The sequence below is a fragment of the Fukomys damarensis genome, unplaced genomic scaffold, assembly GCF_012274545.1.
Source record: "Fukomys damarensis isolate Sample0158 unplaced genomic scaffold, DMR_v1.0_HiC HiC_scaffold_27, whole genome shotgun sequence".
NCBI lineage: Eukaryota > Metazoa > Chordata > Mammalia > Rodentia > Bathyergidae > Fukomys > Fukomys damarensis.
The window spans coordinates 8,530,796-8,554,141 of NW_022900939.1; the positions used below are offsets into that span (position 1 = coordinate 8,530,796).

At 36.9% G+C, this 23,346-nt stretch overlaps 1 protein-coding gene across 3 annotated transcripts; it reads right to left on the reverse strand.

Annotated features, from left to right (window-relative positions):
• Positions 1-514: 514 nt before the first annotated feature.
• Positions 515-23,205, reverse strand: Api5 (apoptosis inhibitor 5). 3 transcript variants are annotated; one of them, XM_010612537.3, is made up of 14 exons: positions 23,161-23,205; positions 18,076-18,237; positions 16,895-16,988; positions 16,321-16,386; positions 15,584-15,735; positions 14,203-14,409; positions 13,508-13,612; positions 12,383-12,472; positions 11,231-11,412; positions 10,229-10,322; positions 9,713-9,769; positions 6,726-6,802; positions 6,001-6,137; positions 515-2,503 (listed from the first exon to the last, which is right to left on the reverse strand). In XM_010612537.3, the coding sequence occupies exons 1-14, from the start codon at positions 23,188-23,190 to the stop codon at positions 2,481-2,483; spliced, it is 1,476 nt and encodes a 491-aa protein (XP_010610839.1). In that variant the 5' UTR covers positions 23,191-23,205; the 3' UTR covers positions 515-2,480. The 3 variants fall into 3 exon arrangements, with proteins under 3 accessions (XP_010610839.1, XP_010610838.1, XP_010610837.1); XM_010612536.2 differs by having other exon boundaries at positions 515-2,508; XM_010612535.3 differs by lacking the exon at positions 515-2,503 and adding an exon at positions 4,397-4,984.
• Positions 23,206-23,346: the final 141 nt, after the last annotated feature.

The window sequence follows — 23,346 nt, forward strand, 5'->3', positions numbered from 1 at the left end:
TTGAACTTGGGACCTTGCGATTGTGAGGCAGGTGGTGGAACCATTGAGCTGAATCCCCGGCCCCCAGGAAGACTTTTTAATAAAGGCTAGTAGTAAGTTCTAGCTTGCTTTAACTTTACTTAAGGATGGAAATGATTTATTTCATGAAGATTTGGTAAATATCTGATGTTCTGCTTTGATTAAAAATAACCAAATACTTTTTTTTACCCCAGAAGACTATTAGCTCATAAAAATGACAATTTATAAAAATAAACCCAAAAGAGTTAATTTGCAGGACTGTATAAAGAATGAATTCCTTGAAGGCTGAGCACTGTCTTGTTATATATTTTCAAGGTCTAATACAATTCTTGGAACATGAGAAACAATCAATAAATGTTAATAAATATTCAACAACCTGAAGTTATAACACATCAAGACGCAAAACTACAAAAGGAAATTTATTTCAAAAGCATAAAGGAACATTTACATTTAAAGTGATAAACAGGTGTCTTGCAAAAGAAAGGAAATCCATGGCATGAAGTTTTTCATTTTCATTTTTGAAGGAAAAACCCAAAAAAAACAACAAAAAAAAACCCACCTAACTATTGCCCTTAAGAAAGGGATGGAGAACAATGCACTGTTAAGGGAAGAAAAAGTGTTAAATCAGTATCAAACTTGAGAAAGTCAAGTCACTTTTGTTCGGCTTTAGGTTTACAAATATGCTTAAAAAAGAGGACAAAATTACACTTAATGTTCAAATTTATATAGCTGGAGATCCAACATGGTTTTTGTACTTGAAATGGCTTTTAAGTCACTGGCTGATCTGTCTCAGGTCCAGAGCAGCTAGCAGAAGTTCTCAAATGTTAATTCCATGTTCCTGTGTCTATTCAGGTTCCAAGGGAGCTTAGGTGCAGCTCAGTCTTTTGGAATGTTTATAGAAATTATTGCCGTCACTCCATAGTCAAGCTGACCAACTTCTTATGCTCACTTGTATCATTCTAGCCTTTAAGAAATATTTTCCTTATAGACATGTGGGTTTTGTTTTTTTCCCAGTGTAGAAGTAATGGTAATGGAGACACCTGCATTGGAATCACAAACTAATCCTCAAAAATTACATCAAACTAGTAGAAATGTCATTTGGGCATCTGAGTTTAATAGCAAATTTGGGAAAAGAAAGTTAACTATGAAAAAAAAAAAAGAAAAAAATAAATGCAGAGCAATGGGTCTATGCTACCAAAAATGCCCATGACATTAGACACTCCACAAACCTCCCATCTGTCATTTTAACCTAAGGATTCTATTTGCTAACTTATACAATAATTTGGTTAACCTGAGAAGTTAAAAGTCTTAAAAGTGGCAAAAGCAAACAGAGCCTCCTTTACTTATTGGTACTATGTTATCAGGTCACTTTTCCTGGGTAGCCCTGGTTATTAAATCTTCAAATCCTAAATTATACTATCTCATCCTGTAGAAACCTATATATATATCAGATTTGGCTGTATTTCACCAACAAGGATCTCCAAATTTCTCTCTGAAGATACAGCCATTGCTTTAGTTTTAAATAACAATAATCATGTAAGTGCAACTGACTCAAAACCCTATGGGGAGCAAAAACCTAGGAGGTAATAAGTCAGTAATGTACTCAACCTCAAAAGGATAATCACTGTGTCAAAGACTACCCGTTCTTGCAATTTAAAATATTTGTTGTGTACTCAAGTTCCAGAGCATGCACATATATATGTGTGTCTACATACACACACATACATACATACAGATATATGCTTATTATACATACACATTTCTATTCAAATAGTAAGAGCCCATATTCAAAAGCTGTATCCCAATATATGGAGAAGAGTAAAGGAAGCAGTGCAAAGCAATTTACTTTCTCCTAAAAATGTACTGTCACTTCTACATTTTAAGGAAGTTGGTTCTATTATGACAATAGTAGGGAATGCTGCACAATTGACTAGCAGCTTTATTAAAATAACAAGGAAAATAAAATGTTGAGATTTACCATTACTTTTCTCCATACATTGGGTAAAAAAACTAACATGGGAGAATAAAATCAGTAACCTTTCAAAACTGATGATCTTTACCAGATTACCAGAACTAGACTTAGTTTCATTACATTTTTAGACTCAAACTGCTCTCAATAACAAATTACCAAGATGTTTTAAAAGTAAAAGATTTACAATATGAAGTCCGAATAATGATATTGCAAAAACAAGATTGAGACAAAGCCTCCAAAAATATTGTGGTTTTACCTCAGACACACCATGGTCTGTTACAAAAGTAGATCATACATACAAAGGTATAAAGAACATTAAGTTTTCAACTGAAGGCAGCAGTCCTTTTAAAGGGACATCCCCGGCAATCCAATGAGTAGTAGTAGAATTTACGTTTATTAAGCTCATGACAGTGCTTGAAAAATGTGATGTCTTATTCAGTAGAGTCTTCCTCGACTACGATTTCCTCGTGTTCCCCAACCTCGGCCACCTCTACTTCCCCTGAAGGCTCCTCTCTGCTCTACGAAACAGCGAACAAGGGTTTAGGTCTTGCTCAGGATTTCATGTATAGCAAACAAAAGAAATACAGCTTTTAGCTCTGAAAGTAGCAGTAGACCCTAAAAAAGCAACACTGGCATTCTAATCCAGCTACAAATTAATTTTGTACATAAAACCAAGCCAACATTTATAATGAAGCATACATAGCAAGGAATATTGCAAGGTGCTAAATATGTACATTCACGTACAGGCTCAATGAAGCACATTCTGTCAACAAAGCTGCTTCAGGTGACAATGTTGGAATGTTATTTTGGTGTCTATCACTACCAAAGAAATAAACTATATACATTTCTGTACTTAGTATTCAATCAATAAAGCCATTGCTCTTTGAAAGTGACATAGATGAGAAATATCTTGAATTACCAATGATCAGTTTTGAAAAGAAGCGAAAAATGTACCCATCAAATGCAACCAATAAGGCAATTTCTTTTGATGACAGTATTTAAAGGACTTGGACTTACATAAATCTAGATATCAAGGAAGATTTTTTCACAGCTCTCAGCCATGTGAACTTCCTGAAGTGCTGCTAAAACAGTGTAAATGTAGAGCAGACATACATACGTCCACAGTGTTTCAGTTAACGATAGACACTGTATCTTTTACTGAAAAAATCATGTCCTTTGTATCGCATGATAGAACAAGAGTCAGTAACTTGTATAGTCCCAGAGAAATATTCCTTAGAATCATCTTTCCAGTGAAGAAAATTAACTGAAATTATAAGCAAGGCAGGACTTTTCATCATAGGTAAATGAAATTACAGTGAACTTTCAAACTTCTGCATTGAAGCAATCTTATTAGCAGTAATAAAGAGATTGGTTTTGCTCTTTTCAATTCACAATCTTGGTAACCTGAAAGTATCTTTTAAATAAATTGTACAATGGATTTTTTCTGCCATTGTTCCTCATCAGGGTGATGTTCTGATGTCTTTCTCCCCAGAAGGAAAAGTAATTGAACTCCGAGACAGAACACTAACTAGATATACCTTTCTCTAGTTAGGCCAACATTTTTCTGTGTGACACAATGAAACCTGATTTAAATGTAAAGTTACTACTTGTGCAATGACACTTTTTGTAAGTGAGGTGGTATGCAGACCATTTTAAAATGAAGCCATGTTTGTTATTCTAGGGAATACATTAAAGGTGACACTGTATTTCTTGATTCTTTATTTTGGTGTCTATCACTACTAAAGATAGTTAAACTATACAACTTTTTATACTTAGTATGGAATTAACAAAAAGCCATTTGTTTTTAAAAGGTACTGGCCACATATGAAAAATATTTTAAACTATCAATGATCAACTGTGGAAAAAAATCAGCAGTGGTGTATCTAAGGGCAAGAGGTCCTCAGTGATGAACATGGTGAACTGTAGCTTTTAGGGGGCTGTAATTCCTGCATTTTATAATTTGCACCCCAGCCCCTTTTTTTGTGGTACTAGACAATGAACCCAGAGTCTTGCACTTTAGACAAGTGCTTTACCGAGACCTTTTTATTTTGAGACAAGGTTCATTAAGTTGTCCAAATTGGCCTCAAACTCATGATCCTCTTGCCTCAGCTTCCTTAGTAGCTGGGATTAAAAGCACAGGCCACCACACTTGGCCAAAATACTCTTTATTATTTTTATCGTGTGTACTTCAGGTATACAACATATTTGTTTATTTATTTATTTTAGCAGTACTTAGAATCAAAGCTGGGGGCATGGCCACATGCTAGATAAGGATTCTATCAGATCTACACTCCCAGGCCATAAAATCATTTCCCTGCTTTTTTTTTTTTTTTTTTTAACATCAACACACTTAACAAACTAACACCTTCACAGAATTATTAGCTTTAATAATAGATATTAAAAACATATTTAAAAAAAACCTTTTCCATGTCCTGTCACGTAGATAATGAGTTTTGGAACATAAATCATCATGAAAACTTAGAATACGTGGCCTAGCCAGATAAGAAAACAATTCCCTTAGGTACTGTCAAAGATCTTGATTGCTTTCATTTATTATACATCTTCCCACTGAGATAACTGCTCATTTTAGGAATGAATTGTTATACACCACATTAAATCATACAAATAACAAAGTACAGTACCTGGTGCAATGAAGTAAAACAGAATCATGTTCACTTATAAATGTTTACACATATATTCTTATTTGAAGCTCATAAGTACCTGTGTTTCCCTTACTTTTCAGATAAGAGGTAAAGAAATACACATTTATATATTGGTATGTAAATGAGAGTTCAGAGGTATCTTCTAAACTTGTCTCCAAGTGAGTAAACTTGGGTATAAGGGTTTATTTTCCTAGTATCAAACTGGCTTTTTCCAAACTGCTCAGACAGAAATCCAGCTATTCATCTTGAATCATCTTTATCTTCAAAATGGAATTATAGGGCCAGGGATTTAGCTCAGTGGTTCTGCCGCCTGCTTCGCAAGAGCAAGGTCCTGAGTTCGATCCCCGGTACCAGAAAAATAAATAAATAAATAAATACAAATAAATAAATAAATGGCAATTATAGAGGGTACATGGTCAGAATATACCTTTTTTTCCTTAATAAATACTGTAGAATTAATTGTGAGTGGTAATCAGGACCGCAAGCATGTCTGGTTGCTGACATTACTAAACTTTTGTCTTTCTAAACAAAATAAGGAACTGAGCTATTTCTTTTCATTCTTTTAAAAAAGGATCCATGAGTCTGAAAAGCCAGTAAGAAACAAACTTGACTTCAGATTCCACAGCCCTGGGAGCAAATGGGTAGGTGGGAAGCAGGACTGTACTCTGGGAAAGGGACAGTCTGAAAAAGAACATATTTTTGCTTAATGGTGTGCTTGTATATGTGACCCTTATGACTTCTCTCTTTGTATGAGCTACAGAAAATAAAAGGATAAGAACAGGCTGACAAGATCCAAGAAAGATTCTTAAGACATTTGTCAGAAGATATACTCATCCCTGAGGTAGAACGCACAAGTGGTTGGCCTTGAAGCTAGAATTGGGAAAAGAAATGGATGATTAAAAAAAAAAAAAGAAAAAAAGAAATAGATGATTCATCCCAACTTCCTTTCTTGTTAGTACCTCTGAGTACAAGAGGCATTATTTTTCCTAAAAAGCATTTTTGTTGGTGGTGTTTTTTGAGACATGGTCTCACTGTGTAGTCCGGGTTAGCTTGAGATTGATATGTAGTCCAGGCTGGCCCTGAACTCGAGATCCTCCTGTCTCCTAATTGTTGGGATTACAGGTGTCTACCACCATGTCTGAGAAGTTCAGTGTTGCATGCTCAATTCAGGAAGACTACAAGGGTTAAGAGAAATGATAGAAATTGTTTCCCTAGTAGATCTAGTTCCTAAGCTAACTCAAGTCAACTCACAGAGCTGGGATGCTGTATGGAATTAATAACTGAAATCAAGTACAACCCAATTTCTACCTAAGCTCATGCTGCTTATACCCAAACGGGAACGCTCACCATAATTAAAGTTGCCCAAATTGCTGCTATATTTCCCACTGGGAGGGTTATAAATCTGCCTGGCATCCCTTTTTGGTCCTGCTGGCGATTTCTTGGGTGGTGAACCTGAAGTTGCATCTTCACTGGCTCTCTTTTGCCTACAATGGTGGAAAGAACAAGAATTAAAAGGTTCTATGATGCCAAAAGCTATCAGTACATTTATAACTTAGCATGTTAGCTGTAAAAGACATCCTAAAGACAGCCACATCAGAAAAAATGAGATAATGTTTCCATGTCATCAAATTAACTGTGGCGTGGTTATGCAGATATTGTCAGAAGGCATTCACAAGACTTTTTATATTTTTGAGATAGCATCTTGCCAGGTTGCCAGGCTGTCTTCAAGCTTGCAACAGTGCCTTAGCTTCCTGAGTAACCAGGATTACAGCATGCGCCACCACACCTGGCAAATGGTTAGGTGTATAGACTTACATGCCACAGACTCATTTTACGGAACTGTCAGAAAAGTCTAGTTATGTTACAGGGGTACCAAGCACCCTGAGTTCCAAGGTTTTATTCCACCAGTTTATTTAAAAAATACTAGAATTAGAATTTGTATTTTAGTTGTGCTTCTAACCGTCACATTTTAACATTTTCTTGAGAATCATGTAACTAGTAATACACTCTTAAAGTGACAAGTGAATTCAGATTTTGGTAACTCTCAAATCCCTTTGAAATGTATTTCTTACCCAATCTCAACCTTCTGTACAGGTTTCCAGGATAAGGTTACTGTGCTTTTATAAGAAGGAGGAATGTGGAAGAGATCCTAGAGAGACAAAATCAGACAATTTTCTAACGTAACGTATCTGTTGTCAGATGGCAAGTAGAGAGAGATGTATTAAAGATTACTTCTGTTTGAGGCCCCAGGTTCAATACCCAGCACCACCAAAATGAAAAAAGACCAAAAGATGTTTTAAGAGAAGCAGCTTTATCTTCCTTGTGCTGGTAATTAAATGAAAACTGGAACAATTTTGTTTACAAAACACACCAATTAACCAAATAACTTAATTATGTGCACCTCACTTAAACTGTAGCTGATTTTTTCCCGAAGTTCTTTCACATTTAAAGATAAAACACCAATAGTTACCAGCGTTAGTAACCAAACTTAATTTTTTTTTTTTTCAAAACAAATGCAATCATGGAGATGCTTTAAGGAAAACACAATGGTGCACTCTGCATTTACTTTTGCAAAATTTTAAGTGGCTCAAGACTAGAACAAAATTAGTTTTTATTCATCATATCCTCCTCGCAAATCTACAGATTATCCTCATAAGGTTGAATACTAACTTAATGTAGGAATGCAAACTCCTGCTAAATTTAAATGTTAAAGTAATCCAGAATTGAAATAATCTCACTTTGTAACTTCCTCAAAACTATGAATGAATTACTAATCACACTCTTAAGCTTTTCATCAAACAGTTCTTAAATATTACCTCCACCCATTTAAAACTGAGGCCCGGTATACCAGGTAAATGGCCAACAGAATGCGCTTTGATTAAAAAAGCTTGAAATTACCAGCTGCAGGGATTTGGCATATAGTTATGTTACTAGCCGAGAAAGGGATCACATAAACAGGAAAGCATAAAGCTTCAATCTCAAACATTTTAAATCTCAAGTAAAAATAGGAAATTGCAGTAAAATTTGGGAATTGACAGATAAAGGTAGATTGTAGAACTAGATGAACCTGCCTCAGGAGAAACTAAAGATTATGAGAAACACCAAGAATGGTCTAAAGCACACCAGTTTTTCCTGTGCTTTCCCTAAAACAGAAAAACTGACTACATCTATCACACATTCCTATCCAATTTAAAAAATATTTCTGGATCTTCTGGTGAGACAACCTACACACAGGATCCAAACACCATTCATCTTTGTTTTCTATACAACTTACTAGTCTCCTTTAGATCACTTACAGTTTCATAAGAGCAAACTGTCATGCACATGCATTAGATCGTATTGGCTCAGAAAATTCTCAACGTAATTTGCATTACTACTTGAAATAGTCAAATCTCATTTTAACACACGGATTTACTGTTGTTGAGACTGTTATATATGTTTAAGATCATTAATAAACGATGGATATTATAAAATTTCCTTAGGACATGTGTCAGTTTTCTCACCTCTTCTGTTTTTAATGCTGTTCTACTTTTCTGCTTGGCAATATGACATTCATTACTCAATCTCTAATTCACTGTCATGGTCTTCGGATGCTTCCTTTCACTCTTCTAATAAAAACCAACTAGTCCACAGGATTTTAACCAGATTAGCTTTTGTTTGTTTGTTTGTTTGTTTGAGACAGGGTCTCACTATGTAGTGAGACTGACCTGGAACTCACTGTAGCCCAGGCTGGTCTCGCACAGTGATCCTCCTGCCTCAGCCTCCTGAGTGCTGGGATTACAGGCATGCGCCACCACGACCAGCTTAACCAGTTTAGCTTTAAGGCATACTTACAGCAGATACACCTATACTTGAGAAAAGTAAATACAACTAGAGGATTAATTATGACTAATAGTAAGGTACTACCTAGCCTATAGGACACTGACTCTGTGACACAGGAAAGTTTACAGAAAAACAATCCCTAAGAAATTCCACTTATATAGCACATGTTAATAACTCTTTGAGTACACAATACAGGATATTACTGTACTGGCCATTCAAAAGGACTTAAAAGCATTAAGATAACCCAAGTTAAATGATCAAGATGTGTTATGAATATGTAACATATCCCCAAGCTGAGTGTAATCACTGTGTACTGAACAAATAAGAAACAAGATACATCATGTAAAGTTACAAGATCCCAATGATGAATGTAACTGTACTGTATACCTAAAATGTACCAATAAAGAAAAATAAAAAATAAAAGATCTGAGATTTTGGCAGGATATTTGAAGTCTGAACACACAAAACCTTAAAGAAAAAACCAAAACACCATGTACTGAAAATGTTACTACTAACTAATGATCTTAAAAAAAGACTGCCTGAATAAGGCACACGTGTAAATACCGAATAGTTTCTCTGGTGTGAAAAATCTGCAATAATACAGAAGATCCTAATAAGATTACTGACATTCCCAGAAATGGGAAGAAAGGAGCTAAAGGTGTAGGGAAGGCGGGATGGGTAGGGGAAGGGGAATAAGGGAAAAGAAAAAAATGTGAGATAATGAAAAGATGAAAATAAAGTGTTTGTAGATGGGGAGGGGAGGAGGGGGTGAACGGAGGGCAGGGACAAGGGGAAAAAATGAGAACCAAGACTTGTCATGTAGAGGTACAAGATCCCAACAATGAATGTAACTGTACTGTATCCCTAAAATGTACCAATAAACTCAAAGCTAAAAAACAAAAACAAAAACAAAACAAAACGAAAAAAAAAAGACTGCCTGAATTTCTGTCCCTGAAATTTGAGTGTACATCTATCTGCTCCAATGTTTTGGTCCAGAGGAGATATGCTTGCCTCCTAACTGCTTGCAAAACTTGAATACAACAACGTGTGACTTTGTGACAGCTGCAGGCATATGGTATTATGAAAAGCATAAAACCTCAAAATGCCAACTGCTGGGCACAAATGGCATTTCTCCTTAAATACTCCCATTATGGATTTAAAACCACATGGAAAACCTTGCATTGACTTTCTAGCTATCAGGGAGGGTTAGGTAAGTAAGTAAAAAGTCAAGACTTACCTTGATTAAAACATTGATATTATTTGTTATTTTCAATGCAACAACTTTAATCTTGTTCTGCAAAGGGAAAACAAAACTGAATTAAAAGGCCAAGGGCTTCTACGTGCATATGTTCCTTCTGACATTAAACTAAACTTCTCTTTCAGAATCACTTCTATGGGTAGAGAACTTCTTGGTTTAAATCTCTCTAATACTTAATTTGTTTCTTGACTACATAATTCTAGAGATGGCAAAAAAGCCAATCATCTATGTTGCCTCAATAGGTTAAAACATTAAAATGAAATCTACAATTTACCTGAAAATCATATAAGGCATAGCTACACACAGGAGCTGTTTAAAAGAAATTAGTTTCTAAGTTACAAGACATAATGAAAACTCAAAGTATTTCATTAGGACTGGATTTAATTTTCAGACTGATTGAATTAGGTGAGATCAGGGAAAACCAAACTTCCCAATGCAAACCTACACAGTCTGATAGAAATTGGCAATTTATGAGTTGTGAGCTGCTATTCTTACCTCTTCCGTTTTTAAGGCCTCCCCTGTTTTACCCTGGAGAGCCAAGCGAAGTTGTCGGATATAAACCTGCAAGCCCCGGGCAAAGTACTGCAGCCTAAAGGAGAAAGTATTTACTCAGCAAATCACTTCAATTTTGCTTTTAATCTTCTAATACAGCAAAACGACTCTAAGTACATGACAAAGAATATTGTCTTGAGTTACGTATTTTGATTATCTCCACAAGTTAAAAATCACTCCCTTCAGCACAGTAGAGGGTAGTGAACAGGTGAAACTGTGGCCCCAACACTTTAGATTAAGGATGTGAAACCATCAATGGGATGGCTCAAAATAAAGTGTCTCTCTTTTTTGAGAACTAGGGATTGAACCCACTGTCTCCGCACTGAGCTACATTCCCAGCCCTTTTTAATTTCTTTGAGACAGGGTCTCTCTTAAGTTGCTAAGTTGCCCAAGCTGAGCTTGACCTTGAGGTCCTTCTGCCCCTGTCTCCCAGAGTGCTGGGATTACGGCATGTGTTACGATGCCTGGCAATACTGGCAATACAAGTGTCTCGCATTAGTTTCTCTAGTGCTGCTCTTTCGGTAACGTAGTCAGATGTATTAGCAACAGTGGTCACAGGTGACTGAACACCTACACCGTGTCAGAACTGTGCTAAAAGCTTCAGTCACTGTCTCATTTAAACCCCAGATCTCTATGAGGTAGGCACTGTTACCGTTCACATTTAATAAATGAGCAAAATCTGAGGGGATTAAAGAGATTAGAAAAACCTATCCATAATCATAAAGAAAAAAGGAGTCCAATTCTTTGAAAGTTCAGTTCTCCCATGGATTTGTTGTGCCACATCCATCACTTGCTACCTGCATGCCTGTTCTGGATGCTCCATTCTATTCCACTGTGTAAGACAGGGTGGGGGAGATGCCCTCGTAAAACACAACCAGAACCCGGGGAAGATTTGAGATGGTAATCGCTTTTGATAAAGACTGAACCACCTCAATCATGTATCACCTGATTTTGAAATCTTTGAGCTTTTCTGCATTCAGTTTGGCTGTTAAGAAATCTGGAAGTTTTCGGCCCAACTGATGAAAACTGTACAACAAACATTCCACGTAACTGAACTGCAACTTGGGCTCTTCATTACCAGCATTCTCCCCATTTTCTGCTTCTTCTGGTGGAAGAGGCATGTACTCCTAAGAGACAGCAGCAGTAGAGACGGGTTGAAATCTGGTGTAAACACTGATTATAAACAGATACGTAACTGTAAGGTACGCTTTTAAGACACAGAACATTACAAACTACCCCAAAAGGCAACTTAAGTAAGACTACTGTTTTACCTACTGAATGAATCAATGCTCTACCATGCCAAGTCTACTTACTAAACCATGTTACAGATGTGACTACAAATAACAAAAATGAAAGCAGCTAACATCAAGCACTTACAAAGATTAAAGAATTAAAACTAAGAGCCAGGATTCAATCTGGATTTGACATTTAAAGTTGATATTCTTAACAATTCTAAAAACCTTTTCTGAACATGAACCCATTCTGCGTTAAGTACTGACTCTCTACACTGAAGTGTGACCACGGCCATTCAGCATTGGTGGTATTATATCCCAAATGTGTCTCCGGTCTGGATGAGCAGATGTTGGATGACAACTTGTGCTGAGGGCATCTGGCTTTTCACTGCTGCCAATTATAGGACTGCTCACATCAGATAAGAAAATCACTCAGTGATGCTGACAATGTGATTATCAGATGGTCTGTTTCCACTATAATTATAACTTAAATGGCAGACTTTATTTTCTGATTGCTAAAGCTACTTGGCCTTAGGCAGCTGTCTAGTTGGTGGCCTGAAACAAATGACCTTTTGTAACGCTGACCTCAATTCTGAGACTACTTAGCAATCAGAAGAGTAACTAATTTCTTTTACATAGCTATACAGTTATTTTGAGATGAGAACAAAAGATCTACTAACTAAATCCTATATGATAATCATGCAAAACATCAACAAAAGAGGAGGCAACACAAAGCCTCACCAGCTCTAATACGTGCCAGAATTACTGTTTGGATTTTAAAAGCTGGTCATCTAAAAATTAATACTAAATTAGTCTTTAGGGCTATATACTGATTATGTCATAGGGAAAAGAAAAAAGTTCTTACCAGTAACTTATCAAATAGTTTCCTTAAATTTGTTTCTAGCTTCTCCATGTCACCACAAAATGAACTCATTTCTGCCAACAATTTTAACACCTAAAACAAACAATTATTTTATTAATACTACCATTTTTCAAATGAACAACTGCTCTAAAATGTGAACAACAATAGGAAACTACTTCAGACTTCACTTATTTTCCATTATGCTATTGAAAAAGCCTTAGAGATGCAGTCCAATGTCCAGACTCTAAATGCTAGATCTCATGATTCCACTCTGGCTTGAGAAATAAGGAAAATAACACACATGACACTTTCTGCTACAGGTTAATAATGATGGTGCTAATGACAAATGACAAGCATATAAACTAAATTAGCTTGAATTATTAAAGAGACATTTGCAAATCTTAACAGCAAAGGATTATTTACTAATATTTAAAGTAGATTTCAATTGCTATTGAACTTAATCTCTAGCTATTAACTCACAACACTGGTAACTGTCAGTGAATGTTTATCCCTGCTTCATCCAGTCCCACTGTGATGAATCAACACACTACGGAAACCACAGTGTCAGCACATAGTAAGACTCGGCTGCACCCCAGAGACCGAGGTGGGAAATGGCACTTCCATTTCCACATTTCGGTCCAATTCAGCAATCGTTAAGCATTCTTTAGAATCAATCTCTGTACTAGTTCCTTGGGACAGAGATGAATCAGGTTAAATTCAAGAGAGATATAAATAACTGTGAAGTAAAACAGGTACTGTGAACCAAAAGAATGCACGTTATACTTGGTAACAGTGAATAACACTGGAGGATGAGGAATGAGGATATCCTGGGTTAGTTTAAATATGGTTCTCTAAGTTAAGCACAGAGATGCAAACTGGTGTGAATTAAACTCCTTATTTAAAAATATTAAGGCTTCAAAGGTAGAGACCGATGAAATCTATAGCGGTGCTTTCCACACTATAATTGAATCCATGATTCACTACTCGGCAGTTAGCCCTGCCTGCTCCAGATTACTGGCTCATCATTAGCAGAGATTTAAATCACTCCCTTAGAAATCAAATCTGTTAGTGGTTTTGTGAAGATACGTGAATGTCTTTTCAGTGCTAAAAGCAGGGATTTTCTCTTACCTCCAATTGTATATCAAGACCCTCAACTGGAGTAGTCAAGGTACTGAGGTTAGGGAGAACTTGTTCACAGAAATAAGTCACAAATCTTGTGGAATGGACATTTTTCTGTAAAAAAAAAAAAGAATGCAAAGCTGTTGAAAAGAAAAAGAAGTTAAGCTGTCAAGTATTATACTAGAATACTATTCAAAAGTGTTGACGAGGCATCAAGTACTGTGACTGCAAACACAAAGGCATGCTCCGTGGCCCCCAGAAATAACAACACACAAGGGACATCCTACCCTTTGGCAAAGTCACCTGGAGCACTGGGGACAGCTCCACGTCTTTGAATTCTTCCTTGATTTTCAAATCAAATTTAGGGGCCATTTTAGTGAGATTCTTAGACTTGTGCACTACTCTAAAAGGACAGATTCTTTCAACTAGCTTTTTCAAACTAAGGTACGCATATCCCAGAAGACTCATGGCCAAGAATGACAAAGCCAGAGGCAGAATGCAAAATTCTCATCACTTTAAAAAAAAGTCTGTAAGCAATTTTCTTTGAAGAAGTTTCCTGCTGTGGCTTCCCATAAAATATTCACTCCATTGTGGTAGGGATACTTCTGTGGCAAGTTTTGAGGAGAATGTCAAGTGAACATCCACACAAATGCACATAGCAAGTAAGAAATAAAAACACCATCAATGTAAAACAAAGAGCTCACAGAGAAGAGGGGCACTGCCTGTCGGGTGCACTGTAAGAGTCGGTCCACACAGTCGGGATCTGAGGGATTGAAGGTCTGCTCCAGGTCAGCCTGTTCAGCCACCAGCTCGACCAGCTGCTGTCTCCCACTCACTGTCTGTAAGCTTTTTAACCCAGATAGTATCTTCATGAACAGAACGAATTCCTCACCAGTCACATCTTCTAGGACCTGGAAACAGACAACTCAGAGTGACAGTATCTTTATTGCTTGAATGGGAAAGAAAAATCAATACCAAAAGAGTAGCAGAGTCAGTCAAGTCAGCTTGATATATATAATGCCTCTGAAACAGTGATGAAAAGACACCTTCTATTTTAGAGTAAACCATGCATTTCCCAAGGGAGCAAAAACTGGTTCTTAGAAAATTTTACCTTTTGATACACACAACACAGGCATATACATATAATGTATCTGTGGGATTGAGATTTCACATGAAATGATTTAAGAAAAAATACATAAAAAGGCTCCTTAGAGAGCCCTGGGTGTTAAAAAATGGTTGAGAAATCTGTAGCAAACTGTTAAGTCAGATTCAATTTCCTTCAATTAACTAACCTCCTTCACAATACCATGGTAATGGTACTCAAAATAGGAGAACAAGTGAGTCTTACTTTAAGTCTTCCATATTTGTGGGTCTAAAACTCTGTGTTCACTGACCAAAGGAGACTGCAGTCATGACACATTCTACTGGATCATTAGCTGGGGCAAAGATGAAATATTCTGATGTTCCCAGCAGAAGAGCTACTCCTTCTCACCAAAGAAAGAGTGTCAGTGAGTGACTGGTATTATTACAGAGAAATGCTGAATCTTCTAGACTGTATTAAAGCCAACTAATCCCCAGTACTCTAGTACTCTGAAATGAGTGAGACATTAACCGTGACACAGCTTTGTAAGTGTCTGAAACCATGCTAGATGCTTGGGTTCATACTGTGTCTTGGGGCTAGGATGAAAAAAAAAACCATCTTTTCAATGCAATCATAAATAATAATATATTTCATTCTCAAAGGATCAGAACACTATGAGAGACTAGGCAAGACTGGAGAGGAGTAGGAATTAGGGAAAGTTTCCCAAAGGAGGCGATTTATCCAGAGTCATACAAAAACATAAAACACTTTGAGGATGACACCATGAAGGATTTAAAGTGAGTCCTTTAAAAGTAGTACACTGACTCATCACTGTGACAGACTAAGTACAAAATGCAATATATAAAAACCCCGAAATCCCATGGTGGTTGTAATGGAATGTGTCATTTTAAACATAAGCCACATAGAGCACAGATGAATACTGCCAATTTCAAAGATGTTCTAATACTTTAGAGAATATCGATTAAATGCTGACTGGAGCTTACCTTTTTGGATTCAGTTAGTATAAGTTCTTCTACTTCTTTTGTTAAGACTTCATCTGGCAAAGTCTTAAGTTTTGTAGAAAGGAATTTAATTGCTCGTTCTCTAACAATGTCTTCTCCTTGAAGTATCTGGCTAAATAAGCCACCTAATGTTCCTGTGAAACAAAAGAGCTGTCTGCAGCAAGTCAGTTGTATAATGTGAAGAAATTTGTAAATTTAACTCAGTCTATATTGCTTTTCAAACAAGTTAATAAACATCCTGAATACCATCAACACTGGCTAAAGTTAGTTTGAAATTTCCACAGGCCCAATCACAAGTGATCACATGTTTTGATCCTGCATAGTCAGCTTGAGCATAATTTTTATTTTTCCATCATTTACAATAAAACCCAACTATTCTGGAAGAAGTTCTTTGAAGTAGCAAATTTTCTCCAACAGATTTCTAAGGGAAAAGTTTGATGTTTTTCCATTTTTTTAGTCAGTCACAATATCGTGAGTTAAAGAGGCTTTTATTTCAGAATACCTAGATTTTATCAACAAGATCTCTGGGTACACTCCAGACTTGATCCTTAACAAACACCACCAAGCTCCCTGAATTTTGAGACTTCCAATACAATTTATAAAAACTGTCCTGGGCTGGGGATTTAGCTCAGTGGCGCTGCACCTGTCACACAAGCAGAAGGTCCTGAGTTCAATCTGCAGTACCCACCCTCCGCCCAAAGAGTAAGAACTGGCCTTACCTTTTGCATCCATCTTAAATATACTTAATAGGGCATTGTTCACTAAGTTAAATTCTGCAGAGTCATCTGGATAGAGAAACAGTAGCACAATAAATAAAAAATAAAATATGACCTATCATCTGCTTAACTTTTCAAACTTAAGATTCAACAGTCTTTCAGATTATAGGAAACTTACACCTGAGCAATTTTCTCAAGTACAAAAATGTTCACACATTCCTCATATAGGTAGAGAACCTGATTTGGCATGGCTACTTTTTACTTTCATAAAAAAAAGACGGTACAATTATTAAATCACAGGAAATTAAGGAAAAATTATGATGCATCAAAATTCTCAGGGGAAACAAAGTCATTATGACTTAGAACAAAAAACAATACAAAAGAGTTATACAATCATAAGCCATTAAGCTTCAAACTACTAAATGAAGAAGTTTAACCTCTGTCAATGTAGGATCTTCAGCACCCTCATCTCAAGAAAACAAAGACAAAAACAAAAACTCAAAACCAAAAACAGTCTCCAATACTTCAGAGAGAGAAGTTATGTTTAGGTAAAAAAAGTAGTAATAAAATACCTTACCTGTCTGCAAGAGTTGAGTTAGTATATCTGCCACTCGGGGAAGATTTTCTCCAGTGGCAAACTGAGGCAGCTCTTTAATTGCTTGGCGTCGAATCTGGGCATGATTGCAAACACACACAATAATCAAATGCTATCATCAACAACAAACTCAGCTTTCTAAGAAAACTAAAGCCACAGAGAAACCATATGTAGGAGCATATGAGTTGCAGAAACATATAGCATAAGACTCTTAGGAGTTTAAAAATAATCTACTCTTTCAGACAGGGTCTTTCTATGCTATGTAGCCTGGCCATGCACTTCTAGGCTAACAGCAGTCCTAATGTCTCAGCCTGCTGAGTAGCTGGGACTACAGGCACGTGCTGCGAGGCCTGCTCAATTTGCTCCAATGTAATATCCAAGTTTCACAAAATAAGAAAAAGAAAACATAGCAGAAAACACTGTTAAATACTTGACTACAGCACACAGACTTGAGATTGTATACAAATGATCACATACTAACTTTTATGTGCAACTCGTTTTTATTACCATTGGGCATGTAACACATTATTTCTGAAGAATGGCTTCTGTAGCAATCTTATACTTAGGAACGGTTTTAGAATTTTTAATATTGACTGCTTAATATAGCATTTATGGTAATGATGACTTGTAGATATTCACCTTAAGTTACTAGGTTTTATATTTAAAACAAAACGTGCAGATCATGTCCAGAAAATTCTGCTAAAAATGTTAGTGATTCACTGATTCATTTGAAAAGCTTCAAGCAAACAGCTGAAAATTCATAGCAGCCAGAAATGCTAGTGGTTAACATTTTTCAAGGAGAAATGATTTTAGTTATCATATATAATTATTAGTGATAACTTATTTTTTCTGTCAAGAAAAACATATAAAGAGGTTAAGACTATAGTGAATTTCATATGTATAATGTAATACTCTAAAAGATGAAAGCCACAGCTTGTTTTTAACAGTGAATTGTGAATAATCAAAGCAAAGCATTTTGTGATTCCACACATTTTTCACAAATAAAGGTGGTGACAGCTCCTCAAGTGTAGATCTAAGCCTAGATATGGTGGAATGCCAGAGCAGACTGATCTTTTCCTGTGCAATGATATATTTCTACTTTCATCATATTTTCCACACAGAGTACGTGAAGGCTTGCTGAACAGCATTACCCACAAACTTACTGATACGTCTTCATCCTCACAGAGGTCTAACTGTGCATTGATAGCAGAATCTGCCAACTCAGGAAAATGCTTGAAGAATTTAGGAATAAACTGAGCTGCTAATCGTTTTTCCTTGGTACCACCTTTCACACCATCCAGTATCACTTGATAGGCATCTTTATGCTGAAAGAGAAGAGTGAAGCAGAAAACAAATACAATTTTGAAGAATAAAATGCTAAAGTGAAAGAAGTTTGCTTTAAATTTTTATAGAAGCTAAGAAATAAGATTAATTTTTGAAGTTTTATTGCTTAAGTTGGATACCTGTCTTTGCACTGTTTCCTTCTCCCCCAGCCCCAGCTTTATTACATGCATTTGGGAAAAATGCAAACCTGTCAACTGAGGAAGAGTGAAAGAGGTCTTGAATTTTAAGGAGAAAAAGCAAATAAACTTGCTAATACCAATATTTCCTCATTCTAGAGATCATTAACCCTGGCCTTGTGAATGTACTATGCTGCAAAATGGTAATAAATATTGCAGAAGTCTCAAAGAATTTGTTTCATTTACTTAATCATAAAAATGTACTTATTTCTAATTAGCACACCTTGAAGAAGGCAGAAGGAATATATTTCTGAAATTAAGCAATTCCAGGAAGGTTAGGAAGCGCAGCTTAATTTTGCCTGATATTTTAGTGTGTGAAAGCAGTTAACAATTTATCCTACATAGCCAGGATTTGGTTTAAGAGAGACGCTTATACCAATACTTTCAAATTTTATTTGTTTCCTTAGAACAAACAAACAAACAAAGAAACCTTAAGTGTTTTTCTCAGATACTCATAATGGGAGATTCAACAAATTTCCAATCCTTATACAACTGTCCCCTAACCAGTCCTTTATTGATTGGTGGTATGGGTTATTGAACCTAAGGATTTTACAGCTATATCCTTAGCCCTTTTATTATTATTTTCTAATTCTCTGAGCCAGAGTCTTGCTAGGCTGTCCAAGCTGGGCTCAAACTTGCAATTCTCCCGCCTCAGCCTCCAAGAGCTCTGGGATTATAGGTGTGCACCACTATGTCCAACTTCCATTCCCTTTATTATATGGCCCTGGTCAAGCTGGTAACAGTAATAAATACAGAATAAGAAACACATAATCTTTGTGTGGACTCTATGAATAAAACTTTTAATAAGTAGAAACACTTAAAGATTATAATCCATACAAGGAATGCTCGAGGTACTTTAGACACCTGAGCTGATTTCATGGCATCAGGAGGGTAATGGCAAACATCCAATGAATCATGGAATTATCAAGATTCATCTTTTAACAGTCTTCTGGGAAAATACTTTGTTGAATGAAAAAAAATAAAGCGGAATATAGGCTTTTATATCCTAAACAGAACACCACCTCTGAAATAAAGGAAATTTCTAGGACTAAGGTTAGCCTCCTCATGAAACACAGATACAGGAGTTATTAATGAAAGTGAATCATGTATTTCAGTGCAAAGGTTTAAAAACATCTATTCACACGTTCCTTTGGTTTGTCTCACAGCTTCTAAAAAGAATTTATAAGTTGGTCTTAACAGTTCTGACATCCTTCACTTTTTGCAAAATATCACAAATCTGATTTCTATAAACTTAAAGCTTTAAATTCATTTAAAGAAACACCTTACTTACTAAAATCAGATGAAAAATTCCTGCTTGCAACAAACTTTCTCTATGGGGGGAGATCAGAATTAAATAAAAAAGGAGTCACTAGCATATTTTTTGAAAGTTTACAAGGGACTAAGTCATGCCTGTCTACATGCCTCACAATAGGTTTTTCTTTTTTTGAGGGTGCACAGTCTTGATATCCAGGTTGGCCTCAAATTGTTGTGGTTCTCCTGCCACATGCTGGGATTACAGGCATGTGCCACATTCCCAGTTTACACTTTTTATTTTTCTGATGAAAAAAATCAAGGTGCATAGAAGTGAAATAATTCATCCAAGGCCACTGAATAAGGTAAGCAGTACATTCAGAACCCAAACATGGTTCTACAGGGCTCTGAAGTCTGGATCAGTGGTGGCAAACCTATGGCACATGTACTACAGTGGGTTGTTTATCACTGAAAGCTTTAGAAGGTTTGCCACCACTGGTCTAGATCTTTGTCTAATAGCAAGCTTCTTTCATTGGAATATTTCAAACTCATATTTCCAGAGCTTATTTAATGCATATTGTAAAATTAATTTTAAGACTACGTAAATTTAAAACAAAATCTAAAATAATGGTGTATCATCTCTTGCTCTAGGCGGCTGGCCATGACCCCTGAGCAAAGTAGCAAGACCTGAAGGCATAGCAGAGGCTGAGTGGGGAGAGGCAGGCCAAGTAAGTAAGAAGAACACAGAGGAACAAGAGCAAAAACGATAGATTTAATGCTTGACCTAGGACTTAGCACCTATGGTGTGCTTGTTAGAAAACACATGCATTGGTGCATGTCTATGAAGGAAACACTCCCCTCTTCATTCACTAGAGGCTACCTTGTAAGTGGTTTTTATGTGTACCTGTTCTTTTCTTGTATGCACTTTAACTTGGAGAAAGAAATGTCTACTGTAGGGCAAGGTACAGTGGAAGAGAGAAGCCAAATACAGAAATAAATGAATTTCATTTGTAACCAAAAGACTTTTATAATTTAGTAAGGGAATAACAAAAAGTCTGAAGTACCATTAATAGATACAAATATAGTGCCAAGGAGGTTTAAAGGGAGAGATCTGATCTGCTTAACGGAAATGAGCTGATGAAACCTTGGAGGAGTCGTGTTTTCCCTTGGATACTTTGACAGCAGGCTCAAAAGGCATGTTAACAACAGTGGAGTTTAGGGGGCAGCAACCTGTACAGCTGGTGTACCTATCTCTCTGGCAAGTGCTGAAAAATCAAGATAAAATTTAGAAGGAAAGTTCAAGACTAATAAACTCAAATACAGTCTCAGAGTGCTCAGACAGACACTTGCCAGGAAACTTTAACTGGGACTGTAAATGTCATAAACCAACTTGAAAATTAGGTTTTGCTACTGGGCATGGTGTGGCGCATGCCTGTAATCCCAGCACTCTGGAGGCTGAGGCAGGATCACCTGAGTTCCAGACTTGCCTGGGCTACACAATGAATTCAAGGACAGCCTGAATTACACTGTGAGACACTGTTTGAAAAAAACAAAAAAAAAAACAAGAACAATAAAATTAGTTTTTGCTACACCAAAAATGTAAACAAATATTTTTTCTCTCTTAAAATGTTTAACAGGATCCTTTACATTAAATTGCCTCTTGCTTTTGCTAGTTACTATTATAAGTAACATCCTAAAAATTACTATCTTTTTCTCTAAAAATGCTTTTTCTATTTTCTCTAAAAGGGAAGAAGTATTGCACAGTGTTGAATTAGTAGGCCTTGGAGTTTGTCTGCCTTCAATTCCGCCCAGTAATGCCCAGTACATAGCAGGTGGTCCAAAAAATGTACGGAATAAGTATTAGTGGCCCTCACTGAGATCTAGAAAAACAGGCCCTTCTTGCTTCTTTCCCGCAAACTTCTGTTTCTTGAGCATTCTTCCTAAATAGCAGGTTCTTTGCCTTGAAAAGGACATTTCTGACCTTTTGGGGGAGAGCTCTCAATTCAATGCAGTTTTTATAATTAAAGAGGACTATGTCATCTTCCACCATCTGAGCAAATCCGAGCAATCTCAGTTATTCATAATACAGGTCATGTTGGTTCTCAATTTCACACTTCGGAGTATTTTGCATTTCTGATTTGGGAAGCTCAATCCATACAAGCTATGCAAATATTCCAAAATCTGAATTCTGACAGATTTCTGTTCTCAGGCATTTCAAACAAGGGATACTCAACTTGTACACACATCACAGTTTGGCTTTCACTGTCCTTAATACACACTAAGTAGGTAGTTAGTTGTCAAATTTACTCAAGCAAAGTTGAGGGCCAAGGAGGAGACAGCACTATGTACACTGCCTCGGTTTTCTTTAGAAGATTCCCGATCCATTTCTTTTGCAAGAGCATCACTTACAAACTAGTTTAGAATCACTGGTCCTACCTCATTCCTTCTTGCTGATATATAATTAAGTCAAATTTACGAAAAGCAATTTGTTACCATCTTCCCCAGCTCAATCATAGACAAATTATACCATGACTGAAAATATCTTCACTAGTTGCTCTCTCTCTAGGAACAACAAATTCAATCTGACATTAGTTCCCCCCTATCTTGTTCTAACGGTCAGAAAATTCTTCCTTTACAACTGACTGACACACGTTATTCACATCTGCAACAGAGCGTCCGAGCTGCACACATCACTCGAGTCCCTGCTGAAGTAGAAATAAGTAGGGAAGGAAAAATGACGGAATTCCTGAAGCTGGTACAGTCTAGAGTAAGCTATAGTAAGCCCCAGCATAAGAAAAACAAGCCAAACCAAACCAAAATAAACCAATCGCTTCCCCTCAGCTCAGGAAGGTTCTACCTGAATTACACACATCCAAGAAAACGGAATGGGAATCACACTGCTATTGCTTTGCTAATGTTGTTAGCCTCTAAGATCTACTTTCTACTCTATAGGCCATGTAAACAGAAGAATCACAGAAAGGTTTTTTTAAGCACATAAAAGATCCAAGACATTAACTCCTTAAACAATCCATTTTATCTCCAGGAGAGCCTGCTTTTGTCCTCTAAGCACATATTCATCCAGCCACTTTTCCACTCACGTTCAATGTACTCCATTACTTGAAAATTCACACAAAGAATCGAGGCGAACGTGGGTAGTTCAGCAACGCTAACGGCAACGGCCTTCCTAGAGCACTTTATCCCACCTTTCCCATTTATGTACTCATCATTAGTCTCTCGCACTACAAGTTCCTACCGGGAAAGTGAAATCTTTCTGTTCACCTCCCGAGCACACAGCACAGGAGGCGCTCGGAACAGAGCAGTGAAGAAACCCTGAAACCCTCAAGACAGACCGGACAGAAGGGTTCGCCTCCCATTTTGCACAAGCGTGTGTCTCCTAAACACTTCCCAAGCCAATCGCAAACTTTTGCCTCAAAACAAAAGACAGAAAACAAAACAAATCAAAAAGAACCACATAACCTTTGACCTCTTGAGAACTTTCAGTTTCATCTTCGCAGGACTCAGCTCCACCAAAAAGGAGGAGAAAAGACCTAAGCGCAGAGAACCAAGCTGAGCCCGAAAGGGCCGCGCCGGGTCCCGCAGGGAGGAGGAGGCTGCGAGGAAGGCGCAGACGCCCGGGCTCGCGAGGTCGCGCTCCACGGGGCG

Coding starts and splice junctions, on each gene's coding strand:
- Api5 (XM_010612535.3), bottom strand. CDS start 23,190: ATGAAACTGAAAGTTCTCAAGAGGTCAAAG. Junction 11,413..12,382: donor AACTATTTGATAAGTTACTG/GTAAGAACTTTT, acceptor GCTGTCTCTTAG/GAGTACATGCCTCTTCCACC. Junction 4,985..6,000: donor TTTGGGCAACTTTAATTATG/GTGAGCGTTCCC, acceptor GATCGAACTCAG/GACCTTGCTCTTGCGAAGCA.